Below are 19,143 nucleotides of genomic sequence, written 5' to 3' on the forward strand. Positions count from 1 at the left end.
TTTCGCTACTTTTAATTTTCACTTTGAAGGATCGGTTGTACATGTTTTCTCTGTTAAGCTTAATGTCTAATGGCGTAATACCAATTTCTTTATTCATGTAGTTTGAAAGATCTTCTTCAGATAAGGAATTACAAACACCGCCTACAAATATATAAGACTCTCGAATAATACGTTGCCCTGCAATCGAGTTTCTGTTGTTAACGACTTTATTACCAAAGACGGGTTTTATCCTCTGCTTATCTATTTGGCTATTTATGACTCTATTATTTTTTCCTATCACTTTGAAATCTTGATAGTCTGCTATAAATTCGTTTTCTTTTTGCGGTTCAGGCTTAAGCAATTTAACCACGGTTGCGTAGGAATCTCTACTTTTATTTCTACAATCAACTTTCAAACTAGAATCCTCTGCAATGGAGCATACAGGAACATCTTGCAGTGTATTTATTTGGTTTGCGGAATGATAATTTATTGAATTTGAAACAATAGATTTTAAAACTTCTTCTTATGGTTCTTTCTGAACGTAATATGGTTCTTTCTGAACGTAAAGTGCTTCTTCCCATTGTTGTGCTTTTGGCCAAATATTTGGCTCTGAACATATGATTAACAACGCCAAACTACAAATTTGTTTCCAAATTTTTTGTTCTATTTAACAATACTTCAAGAGGAGAGCCAATTGTAAAAGGAGATTTACAGTTGAGATATGAAGAGCTTATTTTCAAAACGCGGTAAGCGCAAATTTCGAAAAAACTGCGTTAAGTGGATAATTTTGAAGAGAAAGTTAGATACTTTTAAGTCATGTTTGTAACTAATTAATTAGGTTTAATTTTTATATTTTTATAATATAAAAATTCTGTATATTTTTTTGACCAATCCGTGCTTATATAAAGTTAACTCCACGCTAACGCAATAGTATATTATTTTTATATATTTAAATAATAATAATAAAGATGGCTGATTTGGATGGTTTAGATGAAAGTGTTGTGTCAACGTTAAAATCACGAAAAAAAAAAAAAACAATGCTCTGCAGGAGAGAAAAATAAGTTATTTAGACATTCAAGCGGAGGAAAAATTCCTACTATATCATGTAATCATGTTTCAGGTTACTGCAAAGTGAGTTTTTTTAATTTAATGATCTTCGTATGTTGAAACTATAATTTAGTTATGAGTTTAAAGTTTTATGATACACAATGTAAGATTACTTGGTATAATTTGTGTTTATGGCAAAATAATTATTTATTGATTGACTTATTTCAGGCTCGAGATATAACAAAGGATAATTTGCTAAAACATCATACAGAATTCTATAGTATTGCAAATAAAGTATCACAAGATGCTACTATACTGTCAATGCTTAATATAATCAGTGTTAAAAGAGTCAGAGTGAAATATAATAATCGATTAAAGTTAAGAAATATGAGTATTGAGTACTTTTTATGCTGCGAGGGAATTAAAGTACGAGTTTGCCAAGCTTCATTTTGTTCAGTATTGTGTAAGTATAAAATTACTTTACTTTTAATTCAGAAATAGAATGTATATTTTGTTAAAAAAAATTAATGAGTTAAAGTTAATACTTTATTAATTTATTCCAGCCATAAAACCTGATAGAGTTTTAAGAATTGCAAGACACTGGTATGAACATGGAACAACCAGACCTGAAAATAGAGGAGGAAACAGGAAGAAAATAGCTTTTTCTGAAAAGAAAAAAGTTATTAAAAACCATATTCAGTCTTTTAATTGCAGAGCAAGTCATTATGGAAGAAAAGGTGCTCCAGGACGTAAATATTTGCCCTCTGATTTAAATGTAAAGCGGATGTACGAACTTTTTTTGGATAAAAACAATGCTTATACTGTAGCTACTGTAGACTACCATTATTATTATGGGGTATTTATGAATCATTTCAATTTAGCTTTTGGATACCCAGCAACAGATACATGCTCTACATGTCAAACATATAAGTTGGCTATGAAAAACCAAAATATTACTGATAACCAAAAAAAATTAAAAACTGCTCTTTTCATTCTTCATCGAAGGAAAGCCAGAAAATTTTATAGTTTTCTCAATGATATTCATCCCAATGAGATCACTATCTGTTTTGACATGATGGAGAACCTTGTACTACCAAAATTATCAATCGGAGAAGCCTACTATTCTAGACAGCTTTATTTTTATGTCCTTGGTGTTGTTATTCATAAAGGTGATAAGTCTCAGTCTGTTAACGATATATATTTTTTTACTTGGATGGAGTGTGAAAATAGGAAAGATTCGAATATGATCTGTTCAGCTATAGAACATCTACTTAAAAATGTTTTAAAAGATAAATGTTTCAACGCCTCGTCACTTTGATTGTTTTCTGATGCATGCTATGGCCAGAACAAAAACATAAATATGACATGTATGCTTCTAGCTCTAAGAAAACAATATTTTAATAAACTGCAGATTACACATACTTTTCCAGAACGAGGTCACTCATATCTGCCAGCTGATCGCATGTTTGGTCGAGTTCAGCTAGATATTAAAAAAAGAGACTAAATTTTTGAGCCTAATGAATACATAAACATACTTAGCGGGCATGGAAAAGTCATGGTTTACGGGCAGAATTGGTCAGCACATGACTTAAAATCAGAAGTCAAAAAGTATGTCATGAGCAAAAAAACATTTAAAATCAGTGAAGCAAAAAAACTTCTTATAAATTCAGACAAGCTCGAAGTAGTTACATTTAGTTACCATTCTGAGCCAAAATCACACAGTATCCTTAAAAAACAGAAGAAATAGGAGACATTTAGACCGCAACGTTTGGAATTAAATAACTGTGTTAAACTTGCTAAGAAAGACGATGTTTTTCGTCTTCTCGGTCTTGTAGGAGCAGAAGGCAGAATACTTAGTATATATAAAACACTACTCTGTAATGCCACTGAAGATAATGCTAGCCTTAGTGAAGAAGATAGTTCTTAATTTGATTTAAATGTTTTTTAGCTGTGAATTTTGTAAACATGTTTAATTTAAGATACAAATATTTTAAAAAATTTCCAGCATAACATGATTTATTTTGTTGTTTTTTTTATTAACGTTATTGAATACAAGATAAAATACTCATTAACACCTTATATATTTTTATAGTTGCACTTGTGAGTTGTTTAAAAAAAGTTGATGATTTATATTAAAGGAGAACAAGATTTTAAGGTAGATCTTAGAATGCATAATAAAATAATATTATGTTTCATTAATAGATATATTTTATTAATGAAATGGGTATAAAGCGTTTTGTTAATAAATAATACTTGGATATACAGCGTTTTGAAACAAAACAAAAATAACCACTGAAAATATACATCGATTTCATACCGCTCGATTTTAGTAGACATTATAGTCTTATTAATAAAGTACATGTTTAACTAAATCAATAATAACTTATTCCAAAATACTTAATTTCTTTATGCAGGAGAAAAGTTCGATTTACTCAAAACCCAAAAAATGGATTTACAGCGTTTTGAAAATGAGCTCTTCATATATTTTGACCTAATGTTACATCATGTGCAAGGGTGCATGCTTGCACGAGGCTGAAGGTCAAGTAAAATGTTGTTCAACTTTAAGAAGCAAATAAATATAAAGAAATGACTAGGTTTAAAGCATCAGCTTGAATAAAGGGTTCTCTAAAACGGCAACCAAGATTTTTTCTTAACACTGCATTTTAATGTTGTTCTTTATATAAGCAATTGCTTGCTTAGAGGTGATTTGACCTTATAAATAGTGGTCAAATTTATTTTCTATCAACTCTAAAAATTAACAAAGTGATCAAAGTATACTTTCCATTAAAGGAGGATCTATTTAGTCAATTTTCCAGAATGCAACGAACAACAAGGTGATTATTATTGCTTCTTTTTTTGTCAACGGCATCATTAATTTAGGTAAGTGAGTGTGCTCGCGAGAAATCTGACACTTCTTTTTCAAGGTTGTTGTATTCAAAATTTGGAGCAACTTTTATTTTGCCGAATTTTAAGATTTTTCAATTTTACATTCCTCATAAATGAAATAAACCTGGTGTAACTTTTAGAGGTTGACCATTATTTAAAAAGTTTTAATGGTTCTTTCTGGAATTGCTTTCTTATTTGTAATCAAGTCTTATGCTATTTGCTCAGATGCAGCAAAATCTTGTGTGGCAAGTAGCTAAATATTTTCTTTTCAGATTGATTATATTCAATGATCATTAAAAACAATCAAGCTGGAAAAAAAATATTTAGCAATTTAATAATATATTTGTCACATCTATATAATAACCCTTTGCATAAAAGGGTTAGACAGTCAGCAAACCTTTTTTGAGTCCCTTCTTGTGAACTTTCACTGGCGTTTTATTTAGTAAATCAAGCACTTGCAGCTTTGATCCCGTATCTCTAGTTGAGTTTTTATAGTTGAGAAGTTAAAAAGAGTAAAAAGTTTGACACTTTTCCCATCATCCTTTCAAGAAATAGTTGTTGGAAAAATTATTAAGTCTTAAGAACTTTTTGGATCACTAACATCATAACATCAATGTTTATTTGATAGGTTCTAATAATTTTTTTCCCTTGGGTTTCAGATTCGATTTACATTTTTTCATACACAACATGTTGGCAATTTTCCTGTTATCATCACCAGACAAGAGATTTTGAAATCTTTTTTGTTTTTCTGTATTAATTATCCTGCAACTTCCAGCCGATAACCAAGAGACCGTATGCCCATTTTTTGTGTTTTTGCATTAAAATTTGTACAAAAATATGGGAGAAAATTGAGTTTTTGATTTTGGTATGTAAAGGCATTCGGCTAAAAGACCTACTGATTATTCAAATATTTCGTAAAGTTCTATTACTTTTGTGTCCAGATTTAGTCGACTCACCCCTCACTGATTGATGAATATTTATTATATATATATATATATATATATATATATATATATATATATATATATATATATATATATATATATATATATATATATATATATATATATATATATATATATATATATATATATATATATATATATATATATATATATTAGGGTAGGTCGATTTTTCACTTTTTTTTTAAACCGCAACGGCTAAGGTACTGAAAGTTGTATTTATATATATAAAACAAAAAAATAAAAAGTTGAAGGTGTTTAGTCAAACGGCGGCTTGCAGATTAGTGATCAAAATTTAAAAATACCCTCGTCAACATTTCGTATAATAATATTAACTTTTTTCTTGTGGTTTTTTCAGTACGTTCAGACAAAATTTCAATCAAAAAAGTTGGACACACCGAGGAATAACTCAAATATTTGTATTTAATCACGTATAGGGTTTATCGTTCAGCAAAAATGTTACAAGTCCAATTCATATTTAAGTATACATTTTTTACTTGTTGTATTACATCGATTATCTAGTTAAACGCTCAATAAAATCCAAATAATCATTATTAGTTTAATAAGTTATTTAAAAAGCAATATTAAACGAAAAAAAATTATTTCAAGAATGTAACAAGCAAGTTAAGCAAAACAAATCATCATACGACTGAGAATAATGTCCTTTGGACAAAAACCTTTGACGCATTTTTCTGCTTAGTAGTTTTGTTGGTAAAGATTTATGCCTGGCTTCATATCCATATACGGTGTTAGAAGCTTTAGAAACTAATTGGACACATCTCTCAACGCTCTAGGAATGAGAGGGGAGGTCTTGAATATTAGGCTTTATTCTATTTTTAATGAATGTGTAAATATCTTCATCAAAAAACTCTTTTGTAGTGGTGGTTCCATTTCGATATAAGCAAGATCAGCAATACCAATAAGAGATATCCAGATCGTATCATTCCAATTTAGTAGAGGGATTTTCTTTTCTATTCCATAACTGCTTTTAAAAATAAAAACATCGTTAATTTTAAAAAACTTGCGAAAAACAAAAAAAATTAATAACCTTAATTAAAACTTAACATTATAAAATACAGCAAAATACATTTTTTAAAAAGCTTTGTATACATATGCCTGATAAATTATAAATAGAAAAACTAATTTTAAAATGTTTACTGTTTTCTGAGAGTGAGTTGTCTCAAATCCGAGAATCCTGATCTGTTCATCATTATTTTTAACCATTGCGTAGAGAAAATTTGCAGGTATCAAACAAAAAGCATTACCTTGAATGTTTTTTTTTACAATTCTTTTTACATCATCTAACTTGATAAGATTCAATTAATTAATAGTGAAAACCAGAATCTGGGGGAATCTTTCAATTTGGAAGATTTCTTCATTTGAAACCACGATGGAGCATAAACTTTAACAATGTAATGGGTATGCTTTTTCAGACTTGCGTTTGGAGAAATATCTCGAGTGTATAAACAAAGAATTCGTATAGAAAGGGTTAACCATCGAGCATGATTCATTGGATCTATTTTACAATTAGCCAATTTGTCGTCTACTTTACCTAATCTTTTACCTTTACAATATTCGTAAAGAAGCCTTTGATCATGATTAATATCTTTTAATAGCTCATGCAAAATATATCCTTCAGTGATAGAAGTTTGAATTGCTTCAAACTTCATCAACTCTTCTAGATTACCCACCAAGCCACTCCTCCAACCTGTGTTTGATGCAGTATTGTCTAAAAGAATAGCACGGATGCTCTTCAGACTGTCATATTTTTCAAGTACACTTAATTTCTCAAGAGTACGAATATCCCCAGTAGCACCAACAACGGATATTGTTCTGTGTGTCAAGTAGATCCCGTAAAATTTTTCATGCTCATATGTAAAAGTAAGGTTATGCTTTGCAGCAACATATTTTGTTATGAAGTTTTTTCCTTCAGAACTATTTGCTTTTAAGTACATTTTCGTGTTCTTATCTATCTTTCCATCTAAACCAATGAAAAATAGTTGTGTCTTCTCTTCTGAATCTGCGTTTTTGGAAATTATTTTTACTTTTGACTTAGCTCTGGAGTAAGGCGTTTCATAGAGCTGCGACGAGATTTGAAGAACATCCGCCTCTGACCAGCTCCATTGCATATCTTGGGAACTTTTGAATACTACAATCTGCCTGAGTTCTTTTACTTGGTTTCCATTCATCCTGTTGCTTAAGTAAAAAATTTAAAATACTTATGATAGGTGATTTTATTATAAATTAGCGTTAAATATATACTAAAATTAAATTTAAAGGCCACACAAATAAAAATACCTGAGATGTTATTATTTCAGATATATATTCTGAGGGATCTGGTTATAAACTTAAAAGCTCATTATTAATATGCTTGTGATGTGATATATTTCCTTCCTTCTCTTTAATCCTGCTGTTTTGTTTTAAAGCAGATGTATCTACCGAAGACATCTGAAACAGCCCTTTTGGTCCTGTTTTTAAACGCTGGTCCCGTATATAAGCTCTTTCTTCTATTGGGACTTATGCTTCTTTAGGGCATATGCAAATAATGTGTTCCATTTTGCATTTTTCTTTTTTGCACTTTACATAAACATTATTACATGTTACAATATCCAATGAACAACAACAAGCAGATATTTCAAAAAGTTTATCTAGTTTAGAATCTAGGTTTCGTTTGATATTGATTATTTAGCGTGTTTGTGGTTTATGTCTTTATAGTTGCAAATAGATTTTTAATTTTTGTTTCAATAGATTTATCGTTTATTAAAGGTAATCGTGGATTGACAGTTAACCATATAGGTTTTAAAACACATGAAACACGCTTAACAATTGCCCAAAAGTTTGTCCTAATGTCAGAACAATCTAAGAAGTAATAAAATTGAATCAATTGTCTGTATGTGCTTGAATCCGTGGATCCGTTGTAATTAAATCACAAGGGTAACCTCCGTAATTCTCTTCACTTTTCGATCGCGTATAGGGCCTCTTTTTTATTTTTGGCATTTTTTATTTTCTAAAACTAAATACTTTGTTCATATTATTATTACGAGACATAAATTATTTGCAATAAATTAGTAACTTTTTATTAAAGTACTAAACTATTTAAATTTTGCACAAAATAATAACTTACTTGATAATAATATTTTTTTCAATTAGTATACTAATTTACTAGTAAAACGTGCTTATTGTTCACTTTAATCTATTTCAACTAAAAAGTAACATTTATAAAATATAAATCAGTTAAGCATGTAGATCTAGTTGTATAGACTCGGGAGAATTAAAAAGTATGTTTTAAGAAATATTTATTAGCCGCTTATAAATTTGATTTTATGGCGTTAAGTTAAAAGCAATTAGAAAATTTACTCAAGACTACGAAACTACGTTAAATATTGTTGACAAACAAAATACAATACATGCGTGCTTAAAAAAATGAAGAAAAATAAATTTTATAAAACAGCGAAAAGTAGTTTACAAAGTATGCAAATCTACAAACTCCATCGAAATTCCGCAAAAAAATATTCAGTTAACGGGTGATGCGGAAGTTATCGGACAAAATAAAAACGTAAATAACTTATTTATAAATAAAAAAACAAACTACTATTATATTTTTTTTTAACAAAGCATTTATCTTTTAATAAAAATATATTATTTTTTATATGAAAAAACACCACCATCTGCAATTGATCTCAATTTTGCTCTGACGCCTTTCATATGCGACTGAAAAAAGTTTAAATCAATTTCTTGTAGTTTTAGTTTAATGCGATCAATCAAAACTTGCTCTATTGAAGCTTGCCAATCTCCCTCGCAAACCTTCTGTGCCAAATGTCCCCAAAAATTTTCAATTGGTTGTGCTTGAGGCACATTTGGGGGATTGGATTCTTTATCAACGTAATAGACATATTGGTCCATCCAATTTAGAGAATCTTTAGAATAATGAGAACTTGCTAAATCTGGCCAAAATAAATAGGTAAAATCTCCATGATACTTGTAAATAAATGGAAGAAGTCGTTTTTCTAAACACTCATTAATATAGATTGATGAATTGATCGCTACAGCCTTGGAAGTGCGAAACAATGGCTCGGACATACCACGGTCAGATATGGCTATCCACATTAATAATTTTTTTGGAAATTTCTCTTTTCCTATAAAACGAACACTTTCTGGGCATGTCTTTTTGTTATTTGTGTAGTATCCAGAATTTCCAGGCATAAATTTCCCTGCAAAACAAAAGTATTTTTCGTCATCGAGGACTAGAAGCGATTTTGTGTTTTAGAGTTGGTTAACTAGTTTCCTGCTTCTTTTCTTTGCCTTTATTTGTTGTTCTATATTTAATATTCATTTTTTTTTAACTGACGACCAATTGTCGATTGATTTACACCGAATTTAATATCTATTTTTCTCTGACTGACCCCTTTTGGATTGTTGACAAGTCTCGTTAATTCGGCTTTCTTTTCTCTAGTCCAGGATGTCGGACGACCAGGGTGCTTTCTATCAGAAAACGATTGAACAGTTTCAAGTCTTTTTAGGTTATCATATATTGTACTTCGAGCAAATCCTTCCTTTTCAAAATGATTTACGATTTTTTTTTTATATATATATTAGGTTTATTTACAAAAAACATTTTTAGTCGCTTTCGAAAAGATTCTCGTTCAGCTGCATTTAACCTCATTTTAAATAGTTGTGTTTCAAATAATAAAGTTTATATTTTATAGAGCGTTTATGCCTACGCCTAAAACCACAAAAACTAATTATTATGCTCAAATAATGAAATTAGGATTTGTCCGATAACTTCCGCATCACCCGTTAAAACACTTAAGCTTGCTATTTTTGTTACTTACATATAAATATCCAACTTTATATTGTTTAGCGGTGCTTACATAACAAAATCGAACTACTCTAATATATATATATATATATATATATATATATATATATATATATATATATATATATATATATATATATATATATATATATATATATATATATATATATATATATATATATATATATATATATAGGTTATAAAAAATACGTAATGTGGACATACCGTCTCTTGGTTCTCAGCTGACAAACTGAAAAACTTTGAAAAAAATTTCTCACCACTTCCTGGTTAATTTTACAATAAAAACAAAGATGAATCTGCTGATGATGAATATACTTGACAAGAAAAATTTCGTTAAGTAGCAAGCAACTTGCTGAAATGGTATGAAATCTTCTTATTTTGTAACTAGAAAGGTTTTGGCTGCCATTTTTTACATCAATAAATATTTCAAAAAAGAACATATTTTTCCTGTTTAGTTTAACTTCAGTATAACTTGTGTTTTCATCTATTTCGTTTGAGTTTTTTGCAAAGCTATTCTTTTGTTAATGTTAAAGAAAGTTTAAATAAGCAACTTTCTTAAACATTAACAAAAGAATAGCTTTGCAAATAACTCAAACGGAATAGATGAAAACACAAGTAATACTGAAGTAAAACTAAAGAGGAAAAATAAACAAATCAGAAAACAAGAAATATGCAACCAGTTGCGCGAGTAGTAGGTATAACTAGAACTATACATACCCTGAATACTCCAAGAACTAATTCAAAATATCACGATTACAGAACTTATACTCCACACATGTCAAATACAAGGATGGGTGGAGGGGGAAGGGAGAAATTTTGTCCAGATCTAAATTTTTTCACTTTTCACTTCTTACTTTTCTAAGAAGGTTTTCCGGTCGTGTAAAGATACTAATTTGGAAATTGTTGCTAAGGATGTGGTTCCACCAAACCATTCAAAAGAGCGCAATACTAAAGGTTTTTGGGCAATAGTAAAAGGAGTTCTTCGTTAGACAGATTGATAACAACAAATTAAAAAAGACTTCCAAGAAAAGCAAATAAGGTCAAGAATGAGGACAGAAGAAAAAATTCGCCAAATGATGGCATCAACCCTATTAAACCTTTTGACATTAAGTTAAAGCACTAATTACCGTAAATTCATTTTATTTAAAAAAAGTTAAATAAAGCTATTATGGCTTTATATAAATCTGAATTTGAAGTTGACAGGGTTTTTTATTTCCACCCAAGTTTCCACAGCAAAATTTAAAAATCCTAGTATTTAGAGAGTCCGTAATTTTTAAAATTTATTATATTATATTTCAAAATCGTAAAATCTCATTATTAAAAAATGAAAAAGGATCATTCATAAATTACGCAATCCTAAGTTTCACAAATAAACAAAACAAAAAAGATCATAAGGTTTCTCTCCCAAAGCCTCAGGTTAAATAAAATATTAAAATAGCTCATTAATTTTAATGGAAATCGCCGCGTAAAAGACCCTAAGATCTCTTATTTCTTTTTTTTAAATAAATTTAGCGTGCGTAATTTATGGACGATCCCAAATCTAATTTTATATATTTTTTAAACTTATTTGCAACTTTTTTTTGTTTGTTTGTTCACTCATTATTTGAAATAAATTTTGCGGTTTATTTTTTTAACTGCTTTGCTTTGCATTATTTTTAGGTATTTTGAAAGTTCTTTCAAGAGCTGTCACGAAATCCTTTAAGAAGTTTTGACTTTTTTTTTTGAGACTTTAGTTTATCTATCATAAATATAATAATATCATAAATGCGCTGAATAATTTTACAAACGTTGGCATGTGCGAATTGGTATAAGTGTAAACTGGCATAAGCGCGAAGCAGTTGCAAAAACTGGTGAATCGGCATAAATGCGAACGGGCATAAGTGCGCTAAATAAATTTGCAAACATTGGCATAAGTGCAAAATGGAAACTATATTAAAATGCAACTGTTCAAAAATTATGTAGGTAAAAGAAAAATTTAGGTAAACACGTGGATAAATTTAACATCAGAGGAGCATTTTTAACTTTGAGAGAACTTAACTTTCGATTTTTAATAATTTAAATATGTTACAGCTGTTGTTGTTTGTATTGATAAAAAATATATTTTTATGTTTTACAATTAATTTTACATTAATAATTTTATAATTTTTAAAATTGCTTCCCAGACAGCAAGGATATACTGGTCCGATAATGGCTAGCCTATGCCAGCGAAATCATTACAGGCCCGATAAAGTTCCGATCAAGATGCCTGGATGGCGCAACACAAAATCCAAATGAAACTTTCAACCAGATAATCTGGAAAAAGTGTCTCAAAAACATTTTTGTTACTAAAAAGGTACTAGATCTGGGTGTTGCTCCAGCTGTAATAAATTATAATGGAAGCTTTATGTTCCAAAGGAAACTTTATGTTCTGGCTTCCAAAGGAAGCTTTATGTTCCAAAAGCTTTATCTTCCAAATGCTTTCATGAAGCTTTTCCAGAAGCTTTATCTTCCAAAGGAAGCTTTATGTTCCTGAAAGCTTTATGTTCTAAAACTCGTGGAAAAAGAAGTTTACATATACGGAAACATGCTATTATGATTAAACAACTCCGATGTATAGTTTAAAAAATTTATCATGTAAAAACTCACTGATAAACCTTTCTCTCCACATTAAAAATTAGAAGATCAAGAGGTGATGTGATACAAATATACAGAATTATTATTGACTTGGGTGTAATAAATTGGTATAATGCTCGAATCTTTATAGAAAGTTCTATTACAAAAGACAACAATAAATGATATATAAACAACAATCCAAAGAGTCAAACAGTCAACATAAATTTTTCATAAATAGAATAGCCGACAAATGAAACCATTTATAACTTAAAGTTGTGGAAGCAAAAAACCTAATTATATTTTTAACACTCTACGATAAATAAATACTAAACTGGGAAAAGCTGTTAAGGTCTGACATCTACTTTTGTAAGACTATACACTAATGTGTATCACAACTTTGTTGGTTTATTTATATTTATTTATTGTATTTATAAGTAAACAAACTAGCAAATTTATTTAGATAAAAATATTAAATATTGATTAAACTCCTAGAAAGAAATAAAACTAAATAAAGTCCGCAACGAATATTTCAAATTATTCTATTCCAAATCTAGATATATAGACTTGATAACATTTTCCTGTCTAATGCCTCATTGTTAATAATACTTAGGTATCCATTTTTTGACTTCAACATCTTTGTATAGCACTACAATAATAATTTTCTTAAGCTATATTTATAAAGAAGATGTTATTTTTATATTATTCCTATTAAACTATAAGAATATAAAAGATAAATATGTTAATAACACTCAAATTATATTAAAGAAAAGTTATGATTACTACAACTAAAAGATAATAAAATAAATCAAAATTATATTTACACAATAATATACATATATTTAATATATTTCCTTTTCTATCAAAGCAACATTTCTATCAGTTTTTTTCTATCAATATCTATCATTCTTCAATTGCCGTTGTTTCCATAAATTAGGTTTTAAGTTTCTCTAACTAGTTTAGCTTGGCAAAAAAATTTAATTTAAACATTAAACCAATTTAATGGTTAATGTTTGATGTAAATAATTAAGTTTGAGATAAATAGACTTGTAAACAATGTTGATAAAACATGATCAATATGTTATTTGTAGTCTAACAATACATCCTATACGTAACTTTATTTATTTAAGAAAAGAATTAACTTGCAATAATTTATTTAGAAATTATTTAAAAAACATAAATTTCTTTTTATAAAACATTAATTTTAAAAACTTATCTAGAAATTATTATGAACACAATGTAGAATATAAAAAAACAGAATAGATTCTCAGCTGAAAGTATTTTTTTAAACAATAAAGTTCTTAGATATATTTGTATGAAAAGTGGAAAAAACGACTTTCAAGATCGATGCGAAAATCTGCGCTGTAAATGCACTTGTTTCCATCATTATTTATTTAGTTTTACCACCGATGGGCCAGTATCGCCCCAGTCTCTGTTGTTCTGCTTTGGCAAAGCATTGTTGGACCATTAATGCTTTTTATGCGGCTACCTAATTCAGGCAATTTTATAAAGGCTCGGCAATGGCCCTGTTAAGGCTTCCCAGAACTGGCAATCCAAAAACGGACCTTTATCGGGCCTGTAATGAATTCGCCGGCATAGGCTAGCCATTATCGGACCAGTATATCCTTGCTGTCTGGGAAATTAATTGTTAATAATAAAAATTATTTCAACTTTATTAAATAAGATTAAAATTAACAATGAAAAAAAAAACAAGTACGTTTTTAAATATCATATTAATAATAACAATGAGATTAATATACTAAAATTTTATAATTTTGAACACAAAAACGATATTATAAATATAAACAAAATAATACATTTTTTTGCCTTTTTAATCTTAAAAATTTATGAGAGTAAAAAAAGTTTGTAAAGTTCTCTCAACATTACAAAAGCGAAATAGAACCCTAATACTCTAATTTGTAAAAAATGCGTTTTTCAGTTTATTAGCCAACTTTGTGTGAAATTCAATTGGCATATCAACAATATATAGCATGATATAGGTTTAGGAATAAAAGAATGTAAAAAAATCGTAAAATCTCAAAAAATTGATGTAAGAACTGTTATGGCCTTAAGTGAAATTGGACAACGTCGCGAGGCAATGAAAGTATATGCATCTATTTTAAATGTGCCCCCTCCAAGGAGTTTGTTCTCGTATAATGAAATAAAGTCTGGCCTATTTAAATTTTATGAAGCTGCTTCTCGTGATAGCATGAAGGATGCTGTGATGGAGGTTAGAAACAAAGATTTTCCAACTGCAGCTGAAAATGGTATTGTTGATATACAAGTTGGAATTGACGGTTCATGGCAGAAACGTGGTCATTCATCTCTAAATGGCGTTTGCACTGCTGTTGCAAAAACTAACAGTAAAGTTGTTGATTACCAAGTATTTTCAAAGTTTTGTCGTGCTTTGTGGCAAAGTAAGAGCAATAAAAGTGGCTATGGAAAGTTTTTGAATACACATGCTTGTGACCTCAACCACTTTCAGTCATCAGGTGTCATGGAATTAGCAGGAGCTCTATCATTTTTTACAGAACCATCGGTAAAGTACAATGTGCGTTATTCTCATTATATAGAAGATGGAGATACTGAACCCTTTAAGAATGTTGTAAAGGCAAAGCCATATGGAGATGATTTTGTTCCAGTAAAGATAGAGTGCTACTTCAAATTCGATGCGACTTAAAGGGTAAAAAGTTAAATGACGGAAATATTATATCAGGGAAAGGAAGGTTGATAGACAAGATCATTAATAAAATTAATAAAATGCAAAACTTTTATGGCATAAAAATTAGGCAAAATACCTTAGCAGCATGGAGTGAAGACCGTAATAAAGCCTTGTACAACATGAATAAATCTATTTTGGCTGTATTGTGGCATAGCTCGAATATAAGTAACAGTAAAGAGAGACATCAATCTAATTGTCTGCGTACAAATGATAGCTGTTCCGAGTATCAGCAGAATGAAAAAAGCCATCAATTAATTAGACCCTTGCTTGTGCTCGTGGCTCGTGGAAGAAAGACATATCGAGAGTAAAGAACACGATTAAAAATTTAACCCCTAGGCAAAAATGGCTAGAAGTAAAAGGAGATGGATCAGAAAGGGTTACATTGATAAGGAGAAAGAAAAAGAGGGAGAAGACGAAGAAAGGAGAGGGAGAAGTTTCTTTATAAATAGAACTGCAATACCTTACTAGAACTTATTTTAAACTTGTTTCTATTTGAATATATTGATATTTTACCTTAATATTTTGTATCGTTAATATCCTTTAAAATTGAAATTTTAAAATTAATTTTTATTTTTTTTAGTAAGCTTTTGGTTATTACATTATTATCTATCAGTGTTGTAGGTCTTAGCTTATAATGCCATAAAAAGGCTGAGAAAATGCTTTGCTTTTTATGCTGAATCAGCACAAAAAAAAAGCAAATTAATTTTTAATAGCTTTTTTAATAATATTAAGAAGTAGGGGAAAGGCGCCTATGATGGCATAACGCCTATGATGGCATACCGGTCATATTTCCATTAAAATTAGTTTTGGTAAAAAAATGATTAGACCTACATGACTATACTGACTTTACATTAGTTTTAGTGAAAAAACGTCCCTTGTGTACAAGTATTGTTTTTATAATCAACAAAAATCGATTTTGGGATGTGCTGTTGTAGTTTTATTTCCTTCATATATTTAAGATTGTGATTTTACTATTAACTGTGCAGAAATGAAATTTTCATGCATTTTATATTCAAGTTTTGTGCATTTAATGGAATAGTTACTTTAATTTTATCTTTTGAAAAAAGCAGACACAGCTTGTTTTAATGAAAATGATGACTTTTACCCATGATGGCATACTGACGAGTTGGGGATGTTGAAATATTGACGAGTTAGGAAAATCTTTTTTTTTATAAGAAAAACTTATTTTTAAGTAAAGTTAAAAGAAAGCGATGCTCCAAAATTTTTTTTTTGGTCCAAAAAATACGTAAAACGCAATATATCCTATGCGCATGCGCAAAATTTTACAATGCTGGTGTGTAGCATGAAATGGTAAATTAGGATGGTTTCGAGTAATTTGTGGCTTTTCTGAGGGAAGACTCTAAGGTTAAATGAAATCATTAAGTTACCCTCGATCCTAACTAGCCCCATCCCCCCCTATACCATCATAGGAGCAGTGGTTGCCTATGATGGCATACTTGTGCTTTTTTTTTGCAATAAGAATAACTTATAAAAAAAATAAAACTGATGAAAACTCTCAGAGTAATTATTGTTCTAGATGTAACAAGGAATGTATCCATATCAAAACTTTTATTATTGGTCTTCAGGATACTGAATAATGAAGCTTCAAAGTTAAGTATGCCATCATAGGCGCCTTTCCCCTATTTTTCTTTTAAACTAATTTTGGTATACGATTATGTTAACAATCAAAAAATATTTTTTTTACCTGATAACCACCTTAAAAAAAGTTATAATGAGCGCATAGGATAATAAATAAAAAAGGAGACTCAACATTTAATTCAATGGCAAATTGTCTATTGTCAATACAAAAGAAAAACCCGGCCGATAATGATTTTCATAAAATTTGAGTTAATTTTTGAAAATCGTATTTTTTAAACTTTCATTGTATGAAAAGAAAAGAAAAAAACAAAATTTTGTCAAAATTTGGATATTTTGTTTTACTCGGCAGAAAAAGTAAATTGTTCTATAAAAGTTTAACGCATTGAATAGGTAATCATGAAATTATATGCTAAATATTGTTTTAAATTATGCTAAATAATGTTTTAAACCACGATCGATGCCTATGCAAAATCAGTTCCTATTTAAAATGTTTAAAATAAAACCTTAAAGCGTACTTTAATGATTATTTGAACGAGTCAAAATTTAACACTCATTGAAAAAAAAATGTCAAACAACTTTTAAATTGTTATGGAACATATCCTGGAGATATTGAGAAGCAACCAAACAGAGTTATTAACACCATTAGTGCGAAAAAAATCAGCAGGCAACGATCAATTGTCATAGCTACTATTCTCCAATCAGATTTTATTGTTCCTTCTTCTTCCATTGAACGCAACTTTTCCAGCAAAACGTCTATTTTACTCAATAAAAGCTCTGAATCCGACAGTTGAACAGTGGCCTTATTTTTTTTGTGCGTACTATTTAAAGTGCTTTCATTGCATTGCAGTAATTCACATTTTGAAACTTTGTTTTGCCAGTTGATTTCGGACTGCTTTATCTTTAAATTATTTAGAGGAACGGAGCTTTCGTCGTTGTTCAGCTTTTGATTATTTATTTGCACAGGGTCCGGACCACTTCGTACGCGAATTCCAACTTTGTATGACAAGTTTTCCAAAATCCATCTAAAAAATAAATGACAAATAAAATATATAATAGACTCTAAGTATTGTCTTGGTTATTTTAAATAAAAAAAATTATTATCTGTGACGCTTAAAAACAAGTTAAAATGATAAATATTTATGAAATTTAAATTGTGAGACCTAAATAAATTTGTGACCTAAATGACATTATTTGACCTAAATGAAAAGAAAGCTATTTGTTAAATGAATTTTTAGAAAAAAAATTTGTCAGATCAATAGCATATATAAAAAAATAAATAAAAAAGGTAGCCTCTTGCTATGGTATAATCATAAAAAACTATTAAAAAACAACCATTGTGGGCAGGGGATAAAACAACCGCTGGAATTTTTGGTCAGAACTTTTATATGGTTTTTATATTGTACATGTACCAGAAAAAAACTCCGCGTGTTCTGATGTGGTGTTTACGGAAACCGTGCGTCATTATAAATAGCTAATTGTTTTAACATGTCATTGTATTAGTGTTATTCAATATTTAAACAACTCTGTTATCAAAATAATTAGTTTTAATTGAAATGCCATCAGATCAAGATAAGAAGCGGGAAAAAGTTTTGCATTTTCTCGTTGAAAATCCTGGTTTATTAAACAAAACAATTTCTAAAGAGTTGCAGATTGCTTTGAGAACAGTGCATAGGGTTGTGAAACGATTTAAGGACATTGGTACAATCAAAAGGAAATCAGGAAGTGGAAGAAAAAAGTGTTTTGTTAGAGGAGATATTGTAAAAAAAAAATGAAAGATACAATAGACAGAAAACCGGAGATTTCTATTCAAACTTTAGCAAATAAATTTAAAACAAATGCTTCCACTAAAAAAAGAGTGAAGAGAAATTGTAGCTACAAATCTTATAAAAAGAAAGAAGTTCCTTGTTGTGAAAAAAGCAAGAAAAATCTCGCAATTCGTTGTTTAAAGCTGCTCTATAAAAAATTATGTGCCAAACAATCTTGTTTGATTATTGACGATGAAACTTATTGTGCTGCATATTTCCGATCTCTTTCAGGGCACTAATATTATTCAGTAATTAATTGCACGAAACTAAATTCCAATTATAAATGCGTTGGAATGCAAAAATTCGTTAGTTTGTCAAGCAATTTGTGAATGTGGTGAAAGAAGTTCTTGCTTTGTGACTAAGGTAACAATTAACACCAAAATATACATAAAAGAATGCCTCAAGAAACGTCTTTTGCCGTTTTTAGGAACACACGCGGGTAACCCGTTATTTTGGCCACAATGTCACTACTCTGGGACAACTTTAAACTGGCTTAGAGAACATAAAGTAGATTTCGTTGAAAAACACTGCAATCCACCAAATTGTTCCGAACTACGTCCTATCGAAAGATATTTGGCTCTTATCAAAAGAAAACTAAGGTTCGATTTAAAAGAAGCCAAAAACATTAAAGATTTCAAAAATAAATGTATTAAAGCTACCAAGAAAGTTCAACCAAAGACTGTGCAAAACCTGATGTCGAGTGTAAAATGCAAG

The 19,143-nt window shown here is 29.4% G+C and overlaps 2 protein-coding genes across 5 annotated transcripts in view; one reads left to right on the forward strand and one right to left on the reverse strand.

Moving 5' to 3' along the window:
* The first annotated feature begins 1,161 nt into the window (after positions 1-1,161).
* Positions 1,162-2,861, forward strand: LOC136090359 (uncharacterized). Its single transcript, XM_065816950.1, has 2 exons — positions 1,162-1,489; positions 1,590-2,861. Exons 1-2 carry the CDS (start codon positions 1,162-1,164, stop codon positions 2,342-2,344), a joined length of 1,083 nt encoding a protein of 360 aa, XP_065673022.1. The 3' UTR covers positions 2,345-2,861.
* Positions 2,862-17,128: 14,267 nt separating this feature from the next.
* Positions 17,129-19,143, reverse strand: part of LOC100215454 (neuronal acetylcholine receptor subunit alpha-2) — a 72,252-nt gene continuing 70,237 nt past the window's right edge. For all 4 annotated transcript variants that reach the window (XM_065816911.1, XM_065816908.1, XM_065816910.1 and 1 more), the window contains exon 10: positions 17,129-17,646. In XM_065816911.1, coding sequence (XP_065672983.1) covers positions 17,211-17,646 — 436 coding nt within the window. In that variant the 3' untranslated portion in view covers positions 17,129-17,210. The remainder of the gene's footprint in view (positions 17,647-19,143) is intronic.

This window comes from Hydra vulgaris, chromosome 13 (genome assembly GCF_038396675.1).
Source record: "Hydra vulgaris chromosome 13, alternate assembly HydraT2T_AEP".
Classification (NCBI taxonomy): Eukaryota; Metazoa; Cnidaria; class Hydrozoa; order Anthoathecata; family Hydridae; genus Hydra; species Hydra vulgaris.